The 17,225-nt window shown below is 38.5% G+C and overlaps 1 protein-coding gene across 1 annotated transcript in view; it reads right to left on the bottom strand.

Moving 5' to 3' along the window:
• Positions 1–16,938, bottom strand: part of OXCT1 (3-oxoacid CoA transferase 1) — a gene marked incomplete at its 3' end in the record, with an annotated part of 65,309 nt that extends 48,371 nt beyond the window's left edge. Inside the window, exons 1-5 of the mRNA XM_010011969.1 lie at positions 16,923–16,938; positions 15,401–15,441; positions 14,682–14,790; positions 13,281–13,371; positions 466–601 (exon numbers count right to left, since the gene is read on the bottom strand). Of these exons, the coding sequence (XP_010010271.1) occupies positions 466–601; positions 13,281–13,371; positions 14,682–14,790; positions 15,401–15,441; positions 16,923–16,938 (393 nt within the window). The remainder of the gene's footprint in view (positions 1–465; positions 602–13,280; positions 13,372–14,681; positions 14,791–15,400; positions 15,442–16,922) is intronic.
• Positions 16,939–17,225: the final 287 nt, after the last annotated feature.

Genomic DNA, 17,225 nt, shown 5'->3' on the forward strand with positions numbered 1-17,225 from the left:
TGCACAACACCAGTAGCCGTCAGAGGACTGAGAATGTGTGTGAGAAACAGCTCTGCAGTCACCAAGGTCAGTGAAGGAGGGAGGAGCTGCTCCAGGCACCCCTGCAGACCGTGGTGAAGACCATGGTGAAGGAGGCTGTCACTCTATTGAACTCATTTCCCCAAGTCAAGTGTGTTTTGCCCGTGACGGTAACAGGTGAGTGATCTCTCTGGGCCCTTATCTCAACCCGCCTTTTGTTACATCTTCTCTTCCCTGTCCAGCTGATGAGGGAGAGTGATAGAGCAGCTATGGTGGGCACCTGGCATCAGCCAGGGTCAACCCAGCACAGACAGCAAATACGCTGTCTTTACTGCACTCAGGCAAAACATTTAGGCTGCAAAATTGTTTTGTAAGAACACTTAAGCACTATTCTACTCAGTATTAGAGAAGAAAAGAAATCACCAGCCTCCTAGAGACACTTCTTACCTGAGGTGTAAGCTCAACTTCAAGCTCACCAGATAAATACTGGCGTTCAAATTCAGCATTCTCTCCAACATATGACGACACCATGCGTTTTATCTGTTTAGTCTGAAGCAGAAGACCAAGTCCAAAATTGTCAACGCTGTGTGGAAAAAGCCAGACAATACTCAGCATTTATAACAGAGATCTGGGATATTCAAAGCACTTGATAAGCTTTAATGACTTAAAAAGATAGAACAAAGGTATCTCCTTCCACTTTAGACATGAGGAATTAGAGATAAAACACAAATTCCAGCTTTTAGGGGAGAAACATCAAAGATACAATTAAAATTTAGGAATCCAATGCTCAGACTTCACCTTTTCCAAGGCACTGAATACATCCAAAACTTCCTTTTAAAGACATTTCACATATAACAGCTACAAATACCAGCTTAACAAGTGGTGTTATTTTTCATACCTGCTCTTTTACAACGCCTTACTAATTAATAAAAAGTCACACATGGCATAATCTGGCTTTAAGTAAACAAAGACTTACATTTTGTTTGGAGTCTTGCTCCTGAGGAAAAAGGCAAGCAATTGCTTAGCAGCTCAATGAGAAAGGAACATTCACATTTATAGTGCTAGTCTGTATACAAGGCAAGAGAATTTTTGTAGTTAAATTTTCTTATTACAGTAAATAATTCTATTTGAAATTGCCTACTTCAGCAAAAGATATTAACATTCAGGTCAAGATATTTTTGTCTATGTCATAATATGACCTTAAACTGAATGCCAAAGATAACACGCTACATTTTTCTTGTCTCAGCGCTTCTAAATTCTGGTATTCTGAAGACATTACTCTCTATTAGTCTTTAGAATTTTTGTGATGTTTGTCACCCTTTATTGTGTACTGATGGGACAAGAACATACTTCAAGAGTTCCTGTGAACCAGGGTAAAAGAACCTATTTCAGTTTGAAAAAACATGAAGTTAAAATACAAAAATGGAAATAATTAGAGATTCTATTGCAAAGACATGTTTCTTTCACATTCCAAACACATTATGCAGGATGCTGGCAGACTGCCATATGTGTGCAGAGCTCCACTACATTTATGTTGGTCTCTGCAAGACATGAGTGGAGAACTCAGACCTCTCACTCGCACTACAGGAAAGATGTCATGGTCCAGAAGCACCTCACAAAAAGTGACGTACATGTACCACTAGGTGTCTCAGCTCAGTATGACTTCGGTACCTACACAATGGCTTGAGATTTCAGCATAAGAAATGTTGAAAAATATCAAAGGAATCCTTTAAGAAACCAAACGCAGTATCCAGCATGCTGTAATTAGCATGCACATGTACTTATAATATATGCATCCTATTGAAAACACTACGTCCAAAGAAGAGCTCCAAAAAAGTTGTCTGTATTATCCCTCCTTATGCATCACCCAAATTACCAGTAAATATATCCCCTAACCATTGCTGTGTAAGCTATGGTGACGGGGTAAAGAAAAAGAATATAAAGGAGGCATGTATAAGTACAGCAATACAAATCTATGCTATCCAGACAAAAATAAAAAACAAAACAAAAAAAAAAACAACAACAACAAAAAAACCCCAAAAAACAACACAACAAACCCTATGTTATTCAAAAAAGGGGAGGGGGAAACAAAAAAACTCAACTTACAAATCAAGATACGATGCTGAGTGAGCTGACATGTATTTGTTTTGCATAATGAAACAGTGTAGATCAGAGGAAAGAACCCACTGAGCCACAACGAAATCTCGTTTAATGTACGTTAATACCCCACCACTTCAGGATCCATGTCAGACATCCGAGCTGCAACCTCTTTTCAAAAGGTGAGATTAAAAAAGTTTACTGATACGTGATATTCATTTTCAAATACTAAAGTGCTAATGATGAATCCAGTTTTACAACAGCACCACTATCCTATTGCTTGCCAGCCTCAGCGTCCCATATCACATGCTGCAGTGCTGCACATGAAGGGATTGAGGCTGAGCAGAGCAGTGTCAGCATCAGCTGTTCACCTCCTACCACAATACTCACAATAGCTGCATAGACAGTTGTGCAATCAGAAAGACTTCTCAACTGCATGCAGAATGAAGACTATTTTAAGGACAGGACTATTTTAAGAAGATAGACCACTTCTATGCATACTCAGGCATTTTAGAAACTGCATGAGAGGAAATGAAACAAGCTTCTCTGACCTGGTTCTCTGAATTTATTCTATGTATTTTAGTTGCAAAGAACTTGAAAAAGGCTTATTACGAAAGCTTGCTCCCCTCTCCAACTCTGACCTATTAATAAATAAATAAATAAATCTCACTCTGATGCAACATTTAAAATGTCGCAGTGCCAAAGCCTTGGGACTAAAATGTGCGTTGCCTGGAAACAACCTATATTTCTACCTCCCCACAGGAAAAGACTCCAGCAGTTTCAAGTGCTGGGAATAGAGAAGAAAGACAAGTCTGTGAGCAAAGAAAGGGATTAAAAAAAAAGAGAATTAAAATATAAATGCCAAAACTTCCTGTATAGGGTCACTCATAGCAGGACAATCTCTCTCACAAGACACCATCAAACTCTGACCTGTCCTCATAAAAGGTAATAAGCAAATGACCAGGTAATATCTGATGGCATTTTAATGGATTTGTATAACTAGAGTACTGTGTAGCAAAAGTATATAAGTTAAAGCTGTGCAGTGCTTTGTAGTGCAGTAACAAGTAGGGGCAGCTTGAACTAGTTACAAACCAGTCTGCTACTTCTGCATATCACTCACGTGGTTAACATGCCTCTTAACTGCCAAATTTCCAGGCTATTGAATAGAAGGAGGCAGACAAGAGATTTCTGCATGCAGAGGATGAAATTCTAAGTGTGTGTTCACATGAGAAAGGGATGGAAACAAAGGGTAAGCAGCAGATTTATAATGGTTAAAGAAATTTCTGCCTCATTTTACTAAGATCTATAATCCACGCTCCTACAGTCTCAGAAGCAGCTACTGTAGCACTGTTCTCAATAGGATTTTGCTAATCATCCTCCAGGATCCCGCATGGATACACCTGATTCCTTCATCTGGTACAGGCAGGTATCTTCTCTCAAACAAAACTTACGACTGTTACAAAGTCCCCTGTAGAAATGAAAGTTGCACAGAAGTTATTCTCTGTCACACTTATCCCAAGTTGTTCTTCACATCTTAAGTCACTCCTTTCTCTTCACCTCAAAGGCTGTCAATTTATTAAAAAATAAAATTGCAGTGAGGACCAGTCACGGGGCACCCAGGTCATACAACCTTATTTCCCCAGCACAATGAGGAGCGGAACTTTACCTTCAGAAAATCATGCACCAAAAGGCTCTGACTGCACAACACCACAAAACTACTTCAATTCCCAGGCACATTTCATCTTCAGAGCAGCATAACAAAATCCAATTGCTGTTACTCATCTTATATATTTATTTTGAGATGCAAATGTCTTAAAAGAAATATAGTGCTATCCATCTTTTTAAGGACGCAATCTTTATTCAACTTTCCAGCTAAAGTAACTCTTTTGCTTTCCATGGTCATCCTTCCAAAAACTCACTCTGAGTATTTCAGACTGTTTCACATTTCCTAAGTTTTTTTCTTATAATAAAATGTTCTAAGAAACAAACATTTTGCATAGCAGTGAAAATGCTGTTGACACTATTATTCTCCCTTCCCTTTGGTCCTCACTTATCATGGCTATCCCAGAATACAAATAAAAAACAATTCCTGGTTTAGGAAAATTTCTTTCAATATAGCATTTTTCATAGCAGCTGTTAGCTACTTGTTCTTCCTTTCCATATTTTGCTGCTTTTGTGGTTCTGTTGGTTTAGGCACAGAAATTTCTTTGAACTTTTCAACTTAAATTAAGTTTATACTGAAAATATTACCCTAAAATATTTGTCTTGCAGGCAATGCCCTTTCTATCAAACAGTAACCATAAAAAGAAAAACAGATTCTTCACAGAGTGTGTGGATGGCATGCATCCTGTATCTCTATTTTAAAAGCTGGATTGAGTCCTTTAACAATTTAAACAAAGGCGAGTGCAATAAAACTGTTGCCCTAGATAGGAAGGAAGAAGGCATAGTGGAAGTTGGTATAGTTGTGTGCTGTAGGGAGGGAAAGTACACCTTAGGGCTGGATAGAGAATGCATTCTTGAGCTCTCATATTAAGATTTCTAGAAGTTTCCTCTACCTATAGTAGGATGAAATCTAAATCAAGACAATACATGAAACATATAGAAAAAGAAAACTAACCTGTCACTTATAGGTAATCCAATTTTCCCATACTACTGGTGTGGACAAGAAACACTAAGGAGGGCTGGTTGATTAGCAACACATTTCTTCCAATTGTTTTGTTCCTTTTAGACCTACGAAACCTTCCTGTCAAAAACTGTCTGCCTTTTCTAATAAAAAATTAGGCAGAGACGGCTTCCAGAAAAAGACTTGAATGTCATGCTACTCTGACAAGAGACATAAAATGGCTTAGGGGTAGGGGTGGGAATGAGTAAAAGGAGATAATTATGCTCTCCTCTCTCTCTGCCTTTATAAAGACATGTATATGTGTCTAAGAAAAATGAGGGTGGTCAGGACAGACTGGACGCCCTTGCTGAGAACACTGAAAACTGATGGTAAGCGGCATCAATTAGCATGAAGGCTTCATTCCACATCTCTTAAAGAGAAGTCTTTCTCTATATTCAGTTTTCAAAGATTCTCCAGAATCCGTACTGGACATTTCTGGGAGATCCCACCAAGAGCAGAAGTTGCTGATTAAGAAAGATTAATATAAATATATGTGTTTTGGAGGATTAAAACATGTTGCCCAAATTGGAGATAACACAAGGACCTAACTGACCTTACTCGTCTCATTATTTGGTGATTGGAGGGATGGGAGGGTAACTATATCACCCCTGAAGACTATGGATTAAGAAAAAATTGTGGTAAGAATCCTGGGGCAAGGCTCCACCTCAGGCAGAAACTCAAGTTTCCTGATATTTGCTGTTGGTGCAGAAAAGCATATTTATAGTTGGTCCTACTCCTGGAGAATGCTTCGTCTAAAGACACTAGTCAGCTTCTGGAGAACCATGAGTAGCCTCTCTAGACATTTAGCAGGTCTGAGTGCTGCAGAACTAAGCATGAGATTTGATAACAGATGGACCTGTTCCAGAGCTAGACATTTTCCTGGCAAGAGGCTAAGACTAGGAGAGGAAAACAATTCCCTCTATCGTTCTCCAATTAGAAGTCTTCATCTTGTCTGCTTTACTTTGCAACATCAACTTTTCAGTCTGTTGAACAGAATTATGTTTCCCAATAGTTTCACACTTGCTGGGGAAGTTCAGTTATGTTCCCCGACTAAAAGGAATGCTTCAATCACTACCTGATTGACATCACTCAGTAACACAGCCTTAAGCTTTCAGGCTCACAGGGGTGCCTGACTATAGAATGAAACTTTATCAAGATGAAAGAAAGTATGAAGGAAGATACCATCCAAGTTCTTATGATGCACATTCATAGGTCCACAAAAATAATCACAAAGTATAATCCTGGAAGCACCACAAAGTGACCCTTTCTAGGCTTTGTGCAGAAAATGAGCAGATGCCTACTAGATGGTAATTGCAAGAAGGCACTGCACAGAAGAACAGGCATACCAGGAGTGAAATAAATGTGAACAATCACCCACATAAGAGTTCTTCATTACTCGTCTTCTAGTTGGTTCTTAACAGTGAGACTATGTCTCACAATAATTCCCATGTTGCACTAGAAGATTACTAAAGAACCAGTTCAGATACTCTGTTTCTCCTCCTTTTCTGTCTCCCACGTCCAGAAAGTGGAGGACAGAATAAGAGCAAGATAAGGAACAGCAATCAACTAACACAAAGAGAAAAGCGGATTCAGTTCATAAGAACGAAAACTGGACAATGGCATATTGTTTATTTGCCCTGTTGGCTCTTAAGACATTGTCTTTAGTCACCTTTCTTCTTTCCATTTTCCTAGGACATTTTCCCAGGACATTTTCCCACCTGTCCTAATGGGAATTTCTTAATGGAAAGCAGAAAGAAGAGATAGAATCTCTCCGAAGAAGGTGACCAAGAAAAGAGAAGGAAGAGAGAAGTATGGCTGCTGCCATATGCTAAGGCCATCTTGGTCAGAAGAAGGAAGAGGTAGGACAGAAAACAGGGTAGTGGGCCACAGTGGGTCCCAGAAGCCACAGCCACAGCCACATTGTCTGTGTGTGGGAGACAGGGGCTGTCTCACCCCCTTTTCAGCCCATGGCAAAGGACAAAAGAAACAGTGCACTGAATGTCTCAGCTCAGCAGCCTGGGACTTCTTCCACTCCTGAGGAAGGAAAGAATAATGAAAATAAGGGAGCCCATGGTTGTCGCAATCATGAAGCCCTGTGCGCTAGTTGGAGTGACCAAGCCTTAAACTCCCTCTGCTCCTTCTCTGCAGTGTTTGCCCTGCACTCTTCTGCCTCCACTACTAAAGCCTTCTTAGGTGAATTCTGTCCTCCCTACTCCAATAACTTCATCTCAGTTCCAGCCTCACAGCAAAATGCTAGTATTCTCCCCCTGCAATCCTCCTCCAAAAACAATGCTCCACTCCTGTGGGAATGATGGAAGTGTATAGGTCAAGTCCATCAAAAGGCTATAAAGGCAGGCAATTTTTGAGAAGGACAAGTACTGTATAATGCATAGTTAGGAAAGCAGCAAAGTTTCCTCTTTCCACATAAATTGCCGCTATGAAATCACATACTGTGTTTTTAGTTCAGCAAATAAAACAGCTCTATTCAAAAATTAAAAAAATTACCATATTTTTCCTTGTCAGTGAAGTTATGCTGTACAGACTTAACCTGATAAGTATTTTAATTTCATCATGAATGCATCATACTTCAAAAGTCTCCTGGCTGAAAGCTAGGTTAAACTTTTATTGTCACTTTTTTAAAACCAACCTGAAACAGTTCCTCAACAAAGCTGAGTTCTATATCTATTCTGTTTTCATTTGTAATCACAACCAGAAAGTTACATGCACAGATGATTTCTCAATCATGTAGTGCAAAGTTTAGTACAATTCACGATGCTAAAATCCTAACTAACCTCCATCCTAAAATCAGCAACACGACGTAGTCAGATTTTCAGGGATTTGCAGTTCACACAGTGTCACCAATTTAATAGCTGTAATAAAGCATCTGATTAGATGTGTTACAAAAAATGAAGATGATTGATAAAAAAGAAAAGTAAATTGCTTCAAGTAATCAACACTGAAAATATCTTAAATATCTTGCTTCATTGTTTTGGCAACTTGCCATGTGCAGGATTTTACTTAACTTCACTTTTCTCTCTCCACCAAGAGAGACAAGAGGTGTTGGTGACCTTGGATTTCACTTCAGAAAGTATATTTGAGATGTATAAAGAATTTCTTTATGCATATACAAAAATGACTCACACAAGGTAAGGTAATCTGAGCACCACCTTGATCACATCTTTATTTACATACAAGCTTTTTTCCCAGTCCTTCAGAGACTTTTTCAGTAATATTTTACTTCTCTGAATCAAGGGATTGTCAAATTCATGCCATTAAAACCACTTGCCACCTTACTTTATGTGAAAAAACTTCTAAAGTCTCTGTGAATTCAGAATGAAACTTCCACCTGACCATACATTTTACATATATTTTTTATATATATAAAGTAATATAAATACCTGTGTATGTATATGTAAGTATATATAACAGATCTAGAGATACATATATATACTCATAAAAGTAATAATAAGGGTGCAAGAACAAATATGGAGTCTGTGGGAAAGGTGCCTGATACATTTTGGTTTTAATAGAAATATACAATTCAAAGTAATTACTGAAAGATGAGATTAACACAAATCGCAGTTAAATATTCTGAATTTAAGGCAGGATAGATAAATGCTAAGAACAGAAAAATACCTTTTGTGTTTCAAAATATGGGGTGCAGCAAGTCTAACAGTGCATCTTACGCCATATAGTGCCTTATCTGGAGATTTGGCAATTGCAAATAGCCCATTAGGAAAACAGGTGTATTGTGTTCAACAGAACTAAATAACTGTGCACTCAGGCATCATAATCAACAGTTCAAATGCTTATTTCAAAGTCATTTTCTCCTTTCTGTTGTATAACATTTTAACATAAAAAGGACTTCAAAAACAGCTCAGAGACTAAAGGTTCAAAAAGCTTGTAATGCCTTTTAAGAAGACAGTCTGAACCTGTGATAATCTGACAGCATGCTGTCAATCTCCCTTTAAATGAGCACCCAGGTGATTAGTAATTAAGATATTAACAGTGAGTTCTCTATTTTTACTGTAAGTGAAGATTACTGTTCCATACTACTGTATTCAAGAAGAATGTGTATTTAAGTGCCAAAGGCAGGCAAAGCCCAGAGGCTCATTCTATACAATGGTCAGACCACATACGCAGCTACTCGAGTGATGGACTTTATTTTTACCAAGTATAAATTCAACCTATTGACATGGTAGAGACAGAATGGAAGTATTGATCTCAGAATGTGATTACAGCCAAAATTAGTTATCCATTTCATTAAGCAAAATTAAACAAAAATAATTTGTTGCCAATTCATTAAAATTTCATTTTTAATGTTCAGCTATGTTGACAAGAACATAGCTTTCTGTTGCAACAAAGATCCTCAAACAATAGACCTGGATTAGGGAAGTCTTGGCATAGGCTGACCTGAAACGTCCAAGTCCACTGTAGCTTGAAATCAGTATGCAACAAGATAGCACAAGCAGATCATCAAGCATATGAAAAAACAGCCATGTGCGAGAAGGTACCGTATACTAATGTGGATCAAGGTTTAAAAGAAGGACCTACTGACATATGCACAGCAAGCCAAATTTCAACAACAATGCAGCAAAAAATGTAATCAAATGGATTTTAGTAGCTTACTGAGAGAGAATCCTCTAAATTTAAAGGACTTATAATAATATAATGTCAAGGAAGTATTTAAAATATGAACAACATAGGCAAAGGAAGTTAAGGAAAGGTGCGACAGGTGATATTTTAGAAGCACACCCACCCACCACGGTATCTTTCACTATCTCCCTGGTTCACAAGCTCCAGATTCTCCTGAAGTAAGTTACGTAAATACCAGAGATACGGATATTTGTACTGCTTCCCTTGCAAACACTTTGCCTTGTTTGGCTTTGCAAACAGTAACTATGGTGCTGTTTCACTAGCTAGCGCAAAGCATACGCACTAACATAATCCACAGCAACAGACAGTAAGTTTAGCAGTATGATGTTCTAACTTAGGGTGCCTAAGAACACTCCACACACTACTATACAACCTGTTCCTCCAAGCCTTTCAAAGGCCGGAAAAAGGACTTTACCTGTCAGCAATTATGTGACTTAAACAACAATTTGCAGGAGGAATATCGTTCCTATTACACTGCAGCATAGAGCAGTAGGGTGTGAACTTGAGAACATCCTACTCCTTTAAAGTTGTCTCCAGACACTGCCAAGCATTTCTAGGCTTTGCTGAACTTTCTTTCCAGCTAAAAGAGAGTTAGTGAGACTTCCTAAATACTGCTTTCCCCTAGATATAAGTGAAGCACTATCTCCATTGATGCTATTTTAGTTATGAACAGATAGCTCTGTAACACATTTTCTGGTTCACACATATTGAGAGACATGTGACTTAATCCACGCAGCTGCACTGTTCTCCAGAATAGGTTGTCTGTCTATGTACTTGGCTCCTTCCCTGCTCCAATTTCAAGCTGCCTGCTAACTCTGCTACAGGATGAGAAAACCCAACCACAACCAATTACCTCCTACTTGCTGGAAAAGCTGGAAAAAAACAGCTTCAGTCAAGAAGATGAAACACAGCAAGGCATCAAGTGCAGCACAAGAGCACCAAAAGAAAACACACTGAATCCTGAGGCATGTTGGAAAGTAGCAAATTATTTATCCCACAAAGTACCTGACAACTCACCCTTTGAATACTATTGCTGCAGGGTATATGATTGCTGTGCTGCTGCAGCTTAAAATTTTAATTTAATATTGCAATATTTTTTAACATCACTATACTTTTTGACATGGTATTAGGAGACACTTAAATGGTATAAACTGCTGTGATAAGGATTGTAACCCTCTTAATGATGACACTGGTGCTCTAACCTGGTTCCGAAACCCTAATGAACTATAGCAGGCTAAGTTCCATATAACAGTAATACAATCAAACCAAGCAATAGATGAGACTGTATTTTATTATGAGTTAAATTTCAAAATAAATTATGCTGTTCAACATGAGAGCAAAAGAAGACTTTTACAAACTAGACTTTATGAAAATCTAAACGCCCTCGGGCATTTTCAAATCAATACACTGTTGTGTGAGAAACTTACCAGACTCCCAGGAATGATCATGGAAAACTAGTCTCAAGAAAAAGGGAATTAAATTTTGTTTTTCTACCAGCAACTAAATATTTTACAGTAATCATTCCAGCCTCAAACTCCGAAGAATTTTCAGGAAAGATAGCATTATTTCAATCAAAATTGATTCTAACCTGTAACACCACCACCAATATGCAGAATGCAATACAAAATATCTTCTTCTCCATTCTATTCCACAATGTTTCTCTTTTCACTTTTCCTCACACTCAAACCCTCACCTCCAACCCACAAGCGTTTGTGCAATCTCTCTATCTACATATATGTATGTCATTCAGAGATAAGAGTATGAGGAAAGTGAATGATCTCTACATGATTGATTTTTCCACTCAAACTATTTCTGTCTCCTTCTCTCTCCTTTTTGTCATCCAGCAGAAATAGCTCCCCACTGTCATGGTTTAAGCCCAGTCACTGATGTGTTATCAACACTGTTCTCAGGCTAAAGCCGAAACACAGCACTGCACCAGCTATTAGGAAGGATTAAAATAACTGTTACAGCTGAACCCAGCACATCCACAAGAGTCTAAGGAGCTTGAGTTTGACAGTGTATGCGCCAAATACCAATACAAATCATATCTATTACCCAATCAATGTGCAAGAGAGACCATGAAGGACTGGGGAAAAAAAAAAAAAAAAAAAAAGAAGATAAACATATTGTGAACTTCAGTCTCAGAAGCCTGGAATCTAAACTAGATCTTTGGGTTTTGAATGGTATTCTGGTTTTAACTTATGTTAAAATGTTAAAACAAAACAGATTGAGATGCAAATCTATGGACAAAGAGTATGGGAGATGTAATGATGCAGCTGAAAATAGCACAAGGCATTATTAGATAAATCCTACCTAATTCACTTCTTTGGCAAGGCTGAAGGAATTGAAGGAGGAAGGTTAGCCATCTATTTTCATTTTGTATAAAGAACAAAGTTCTTTATACCCAAACAACCTTTCTGGCTCACATAAACTTGTCTCTCTTTTATTCTAATCTAGGTACAGAAGAAAACAGTTTCCCAGTGGTTTTTTTTTCCCCCTACAGCTCTTGTTCCACATTTGGATAAAGGCTGAGCTTCTACAGAACAGATGGGAGACTACCTACACAAGGAAATAGCTCATAATTATAAGCATTATGAAGTTCCATGGAACCAATACAAAATTATTATTATTTCAGCACAAATACAGAATTCAAAAGTAAAAAGTTCAAAGAAAATGTAGTAATACAGATATTAATATTTTATAAAAGTAAGCAACATTTAAAAAAAAATTAAAAGAAAATATAGAAAAAAGGAAAGAATTCTCTTAAACTACCTTCCTTACCAACTAGGGTGTATAACCCCGGTACATCTAGCTGTGAGAAGATTCTTACTTCACAAGACAGAGTTTAGGATGAGCTCCCTGACCAAAGAAAATTTGCTAAATAAAGTACAATGCCATTAGAGACATCAGTCTTCCAATAGTCTTTAACATCTACAGTGAACTAATTTATGCTGGAATTGTTATGTTGTTGAAGGTGACGTTTAATAGGATAAGTCACTGAACTGAGGTTAGGGCTAGTTGCATATGCTAGTCATCCAATGACACTGCAAGGAACAGAACAGAAGTCTTCTTGACAAGGCTGATTTTAAATACAAGTCATTATACTCTGCATATCAATATTTTTGTTTTATGATTTATTTATTATATTTTATCAATGCACTTCAACAGAAGTGGCTATAGCTATTTCTCTATGCAAAGACCGTTAGGTATTTTGGAGTCTAATACAATGAACAGTTTGTGTAAAAATTAACCCTAATGAGAAGCTGAGGAATTATATGTAAAAGAATTATTCTCACTGACAACCCCACACAGATTTCTTAATGGGCAAACATTTAAAAGAAATAAAAAATTCCAAGACCCACTAGAGACATTCTTTCATCATAGATATTCTCCACTGGTGAGCTGTTTGGAGGGGTTTTTTAAGCAATAGAATCATAATAAGAAAGTCAGATAGCACCAAACTGTAGTTAAAAAAAAAAATAAATAAAAAAAAAAATACGTATTTAGAACTTCACACACATACCAAAAAAAAAAAAAAAAAATCACTGATACTACATTTAAAGCATCTAAGTCAGAATTTTCAGTTACAGTCTAACAGTTACATATATAAATATACATAATCGTAACTGTCTACAACAGTGACTGTTGCTCCCTGACAATCTCAGTATATCTAAAGAAACACTGGACTTTCTGGGCTCATCCCAAAAGTAACACTTTCAAACAAAGTGTATGATTAACATGAAAATTCTTATGACAAAAGGTAAGACTTGCTCATACGTATCAGCCTTTTCATATGAATGGAATATTTAGTCTGTACTTATTAAACCACAGACATATGAATACCTACCCTGCATTATTACTGACTGCTGTTATTCCCTTTACCCCAGTCTTCAGTAAACCCCCAATGAGGTTTTCAGGAATCCCACACAATCCAAAACCTATGTAAAATAAAAGAAAATTGAATATGTAACAAGTGTTTGAAAGAACACAGATTAATAAGAAGTCTGAGAATGTGCACTGATTAATTAAAAACCTTTTTTGAGCAGAACAAGCTCCTTCTAGTTGACTTCAAAAAACCAACACTTCTGGAAAGAGTTGTGCCCTGCTACTGGAATCTTCCATTCTCTAGATGTTTCCCAGTTTGGAGGAAAGCCATTTAATCATCTCTGCTCACACACAAGTGGCCTTTGGAGAAGGGCTCCAGGACCTTGGCTCTCCTGATTTGTGTCCCATCTACTGTACTCATTATTCCTTGTTCCCTTTCTACCCAACTAACCTCCAGTTATGTGCAGTTTGCTGCACATAACATCAAACAGGAGGAGGGAGGAGTTCTTCCATATCACCTAGCCTATAATTAGGTGATAAAAATCTGGGAAACTTAATGTTCTCAGGAAGATGTGTAACTGGAAGCACAGTAAACCCAGACCTCCACCCAGGCTGAGGTGCCTCACGCTCCTCCCTATTATGCAAGAACCCAGTACACCTAAAATGAAATACCATGCCACATTTGAGGTGCTTAAGTCTTAGAGCAGGCCCTAACACTACAACTACTATAATTTTCCTCCCAAGCACTTAGCCCCAGACCTTCTTTTGCTCCAACAACAACAACAAAAAAACCCAACAAAAGAGTAATTCTTCCTAGAAGGCATCTTGCCTCATTACACATCTCTAATGAGGTTTCCCATGTTTCAAAACATTATATTAATTACTTCTTTAATGTTAAAAATCACTTACAGCTTACTACACAGAAAGATCAATTTTCTCTCAGTAGAGCAAATAGCATGAAATTGTGGAAATCATCTAGAATATTCAAAAGCTCAATTCACAGTGAAAGTAGTATAACACAACTTCTTGACTCCTGTGGAAATGCTACACATAGCCATTTAGTGTAATGTTGATAAATATTATCTTCACTTCCCACAGCCATAAACAGGTGATTTGTTGAAGGTCACAGAGATCCAGTTGATTTTCTACATTCAAACTGGTACAAGTGAAGTCTAACACTTCACTAGTTGGGGGGGGGGGGAATATTTCTAAGACTTTTTCCCTCCCCTAAGGCACAAAGTGGCATTTTCTCACTGAAAGAGTCTGCCGTTCTTTTAGCACAATCAGAAAATCACCTGTTTAAAATACCCGCACATGTATATGGATTCTCAAATTCGTTAATATTAAAACAAACATAGTAAACCAGTAAAAAGTATCTCATTAATAGAATGCTGTTGCATCCAAAAAGAACTTAAATATTTACCACCAACAAGTATAGTTGCCCCATTGGGTATATCTTTTACAGCTTCAACAGGATCAGTGTAAAATTTGGTGTTGCGATGACAGCTGGTGGAAAAATAGCATCCAAAAATCTGGAACAATATTAAAATAAACGAGTGAATGAATAAAGAGCATTACATGGTAACTTTATAACGATGACCACCCCTCTAGGTAGATAAGTGGGAAAACATTAAAAAAATATTGCTACTATAAACAGTAAACACTCGGGTGGGGGGGGGTGGGGGCGGGAAGGAGAAGTGAGGGGTTGAGGTCTCCAAAACAAGGACTCTATTGTCTCTTCTCTGCACCCATATTTTACAACATTTGCATGCATAATGAAGGCTTTAGGCTTCATATGAGCTGCACATATTTGACAATATCGAAACAGATTTTATATTTCTGAATTCCATTCTAAACAGCTGACAAATTGTGACTTACTCTGTATAGATCCACAAATACAACCCTTCAGCACAAGTTAAGGCAACACAAAGGCTGCTTTAAATGATATATTGTTACTTTCAGCTTCAAAGATATCCAGACACTAGACATAACCAGAAATAGCTGAAGCAGAGCCAACACCACCAAAAAATTTGAGTGAAGGCCAAGGAACAACATGAAGTACAGCACTGTGCTGGCAGCAGAGTAAGAAAAGATCCCTTTCAATAAGGTGAATCTTTCCCCAGCTTCCTAATACAGTCTTACGGATCTTTGCACTGCTGAAGAATCAGGAAGTCTCCAATAAACTAATGAAATAAGGAGAGCAAAAGGGAAATCAATACAGATCCCACTTGCAAACTAGACTTCACAGTGCAAAGCCATTACACAGTAAACATCATAAATCACCTATTGTACTCTTAGGTTGTGGTTACCTTTTTTTTTGTTTTGTTTTGGGTTTTTTTTGTTTTGTTTTATTTTTCTTTAAACTGGGGAAGAGCATGAAGAATGAGTAAATATATAATAAACAAACTAATCTGCACACTGATTAAAGACAATAGCCTGATTTTTCCCTAAAGAATTGCCTGAAGATCCGGTTACAACCAGACCAGTAATTTTTGGCTCAGTTTCAAGATAACACTAACTACTGCCTTTTATAAAATTAAAGCTGCAAGAGTTTATATTGAATATTAAGAAAACCTTTCTGAAAGGAGGCTTATCTGTTTCCCAGTGGAAACACTTGTGTTTCTCTGCTTTGGTGGGCTCAAAAGTAAGAAGAAAAATCAGTACACAGGTCATAAGGAACAGTGCCAGCTGAGAAAGAGTAAAAGACCTTTCTCCATGCTCAACTATGCCATGTTTCTTTCAGAAATTTTTTTCTCAGAAGGACAGTAAGACTGTAAAGCACATCTCTTACGGTCACAATCAGTAGGCAAGGGACAGAATTAATATTAAGTACTGGCAGCCTCAGGAGACTTGGTACAAACAGGGCTCCAGTAGGCATGAGGACCAGGGCTGGGAGGAGGCCAGACCGCTGCTGTGTCACTGTACCCACACATCAGAAAATATTTTAAAGACATCACGTGGTACCTTTTCCTTAATCTTCCCAATTGCCTGCGACAGTGGGGAACAACAGAGCAGCACGTGTTACACATGCGTGTGTTCCCAGGCTGGATGTCTCTAATGAGGGTACCTGCCCTCCTACACTAAACAGGTTCTTTCCAGTCCCTTTCCCACCCACTCTGCTCTTTGCGAGCAATGTGCTCTTAAGGAACCAAGGTGCTAGGGATCACCCATGTTCCCTTGCACAGCGAGGCAGCAAGCTAAGACCTCAGGAGCTGCCTGCAATTCTGGCATCCCAGGTGTAAAAGAGAAGTAACATGGGGACAGATGAGCTCCTAGAATGATGCACAAAATCTAAATAAATTTTATAGAAGAGCAAAATACAACTTAGCAAAACAAAGACTGAAAGAGCTATGATTATTTGTCCATAAAGACAACAGGAAGAGTAAACATGGGCATGAGGAGAGTAAATGAGATGCTTCAATTAAAATAAGAAAAGCCACAGGAACAATTTTGGCTGAAGAGACTAAAAAGTTACTTGTTTATGGTTACACGTGGGCTGGAAACCATTATATCAGTGAGGTTTGGCAGAAGCTTCCCCCAGGAAGAGGAAACCGAGCAAAGGAGTAAGCTGCACAGCTGAACTCCACGCTGTGTGAATGGCAGTGCACAGAGGGCTGCAGGGAGCTGTGTTCCTGACCAGGGCTCTCCCGACACCTGCGCCTACCTTCGGGAAACACCATCGTGGTGAGAGGGAAAGACTGGAATATGCAGCAACACACTGCAGTGGTGCAGCGATTCCAAATGCGGGGGAGTGGGGGGAAATAAACTAAACCTCAAAGCCAAACCTCCAGGCTGGTCCCCAAGGTCACCGCATCCCAACACGCCGCCGGAGCCGGGCATGTCCTGGGGCTGCGCTCTGCCCTCCTCCCCGCCGCCCGACTCCCGCAGCGCCCGGGGGCCAAACCCGGCACCGAACCCGTTGTTTTCACAGAGAAAACCAGGCCCGTGGGTCGGTTTTGTCTATGAA

The sequence above is a fragment of the Nestor notabilis genome, unplaced genomic scaffold (genome assembly GCF_000696875.1).
Source record: "Nestor notabilis isolate BGI_N333 unplaced genomic scaffold, ASM69687v1 scaffold4513, whole genome shotgun sequence".
Classification (NCBI taxonomy): Eukaryota; Metazoa; Chordata; class Aves; order Psittaciformes; family Psittacidae; genus Nestor; species Nestor notabilis.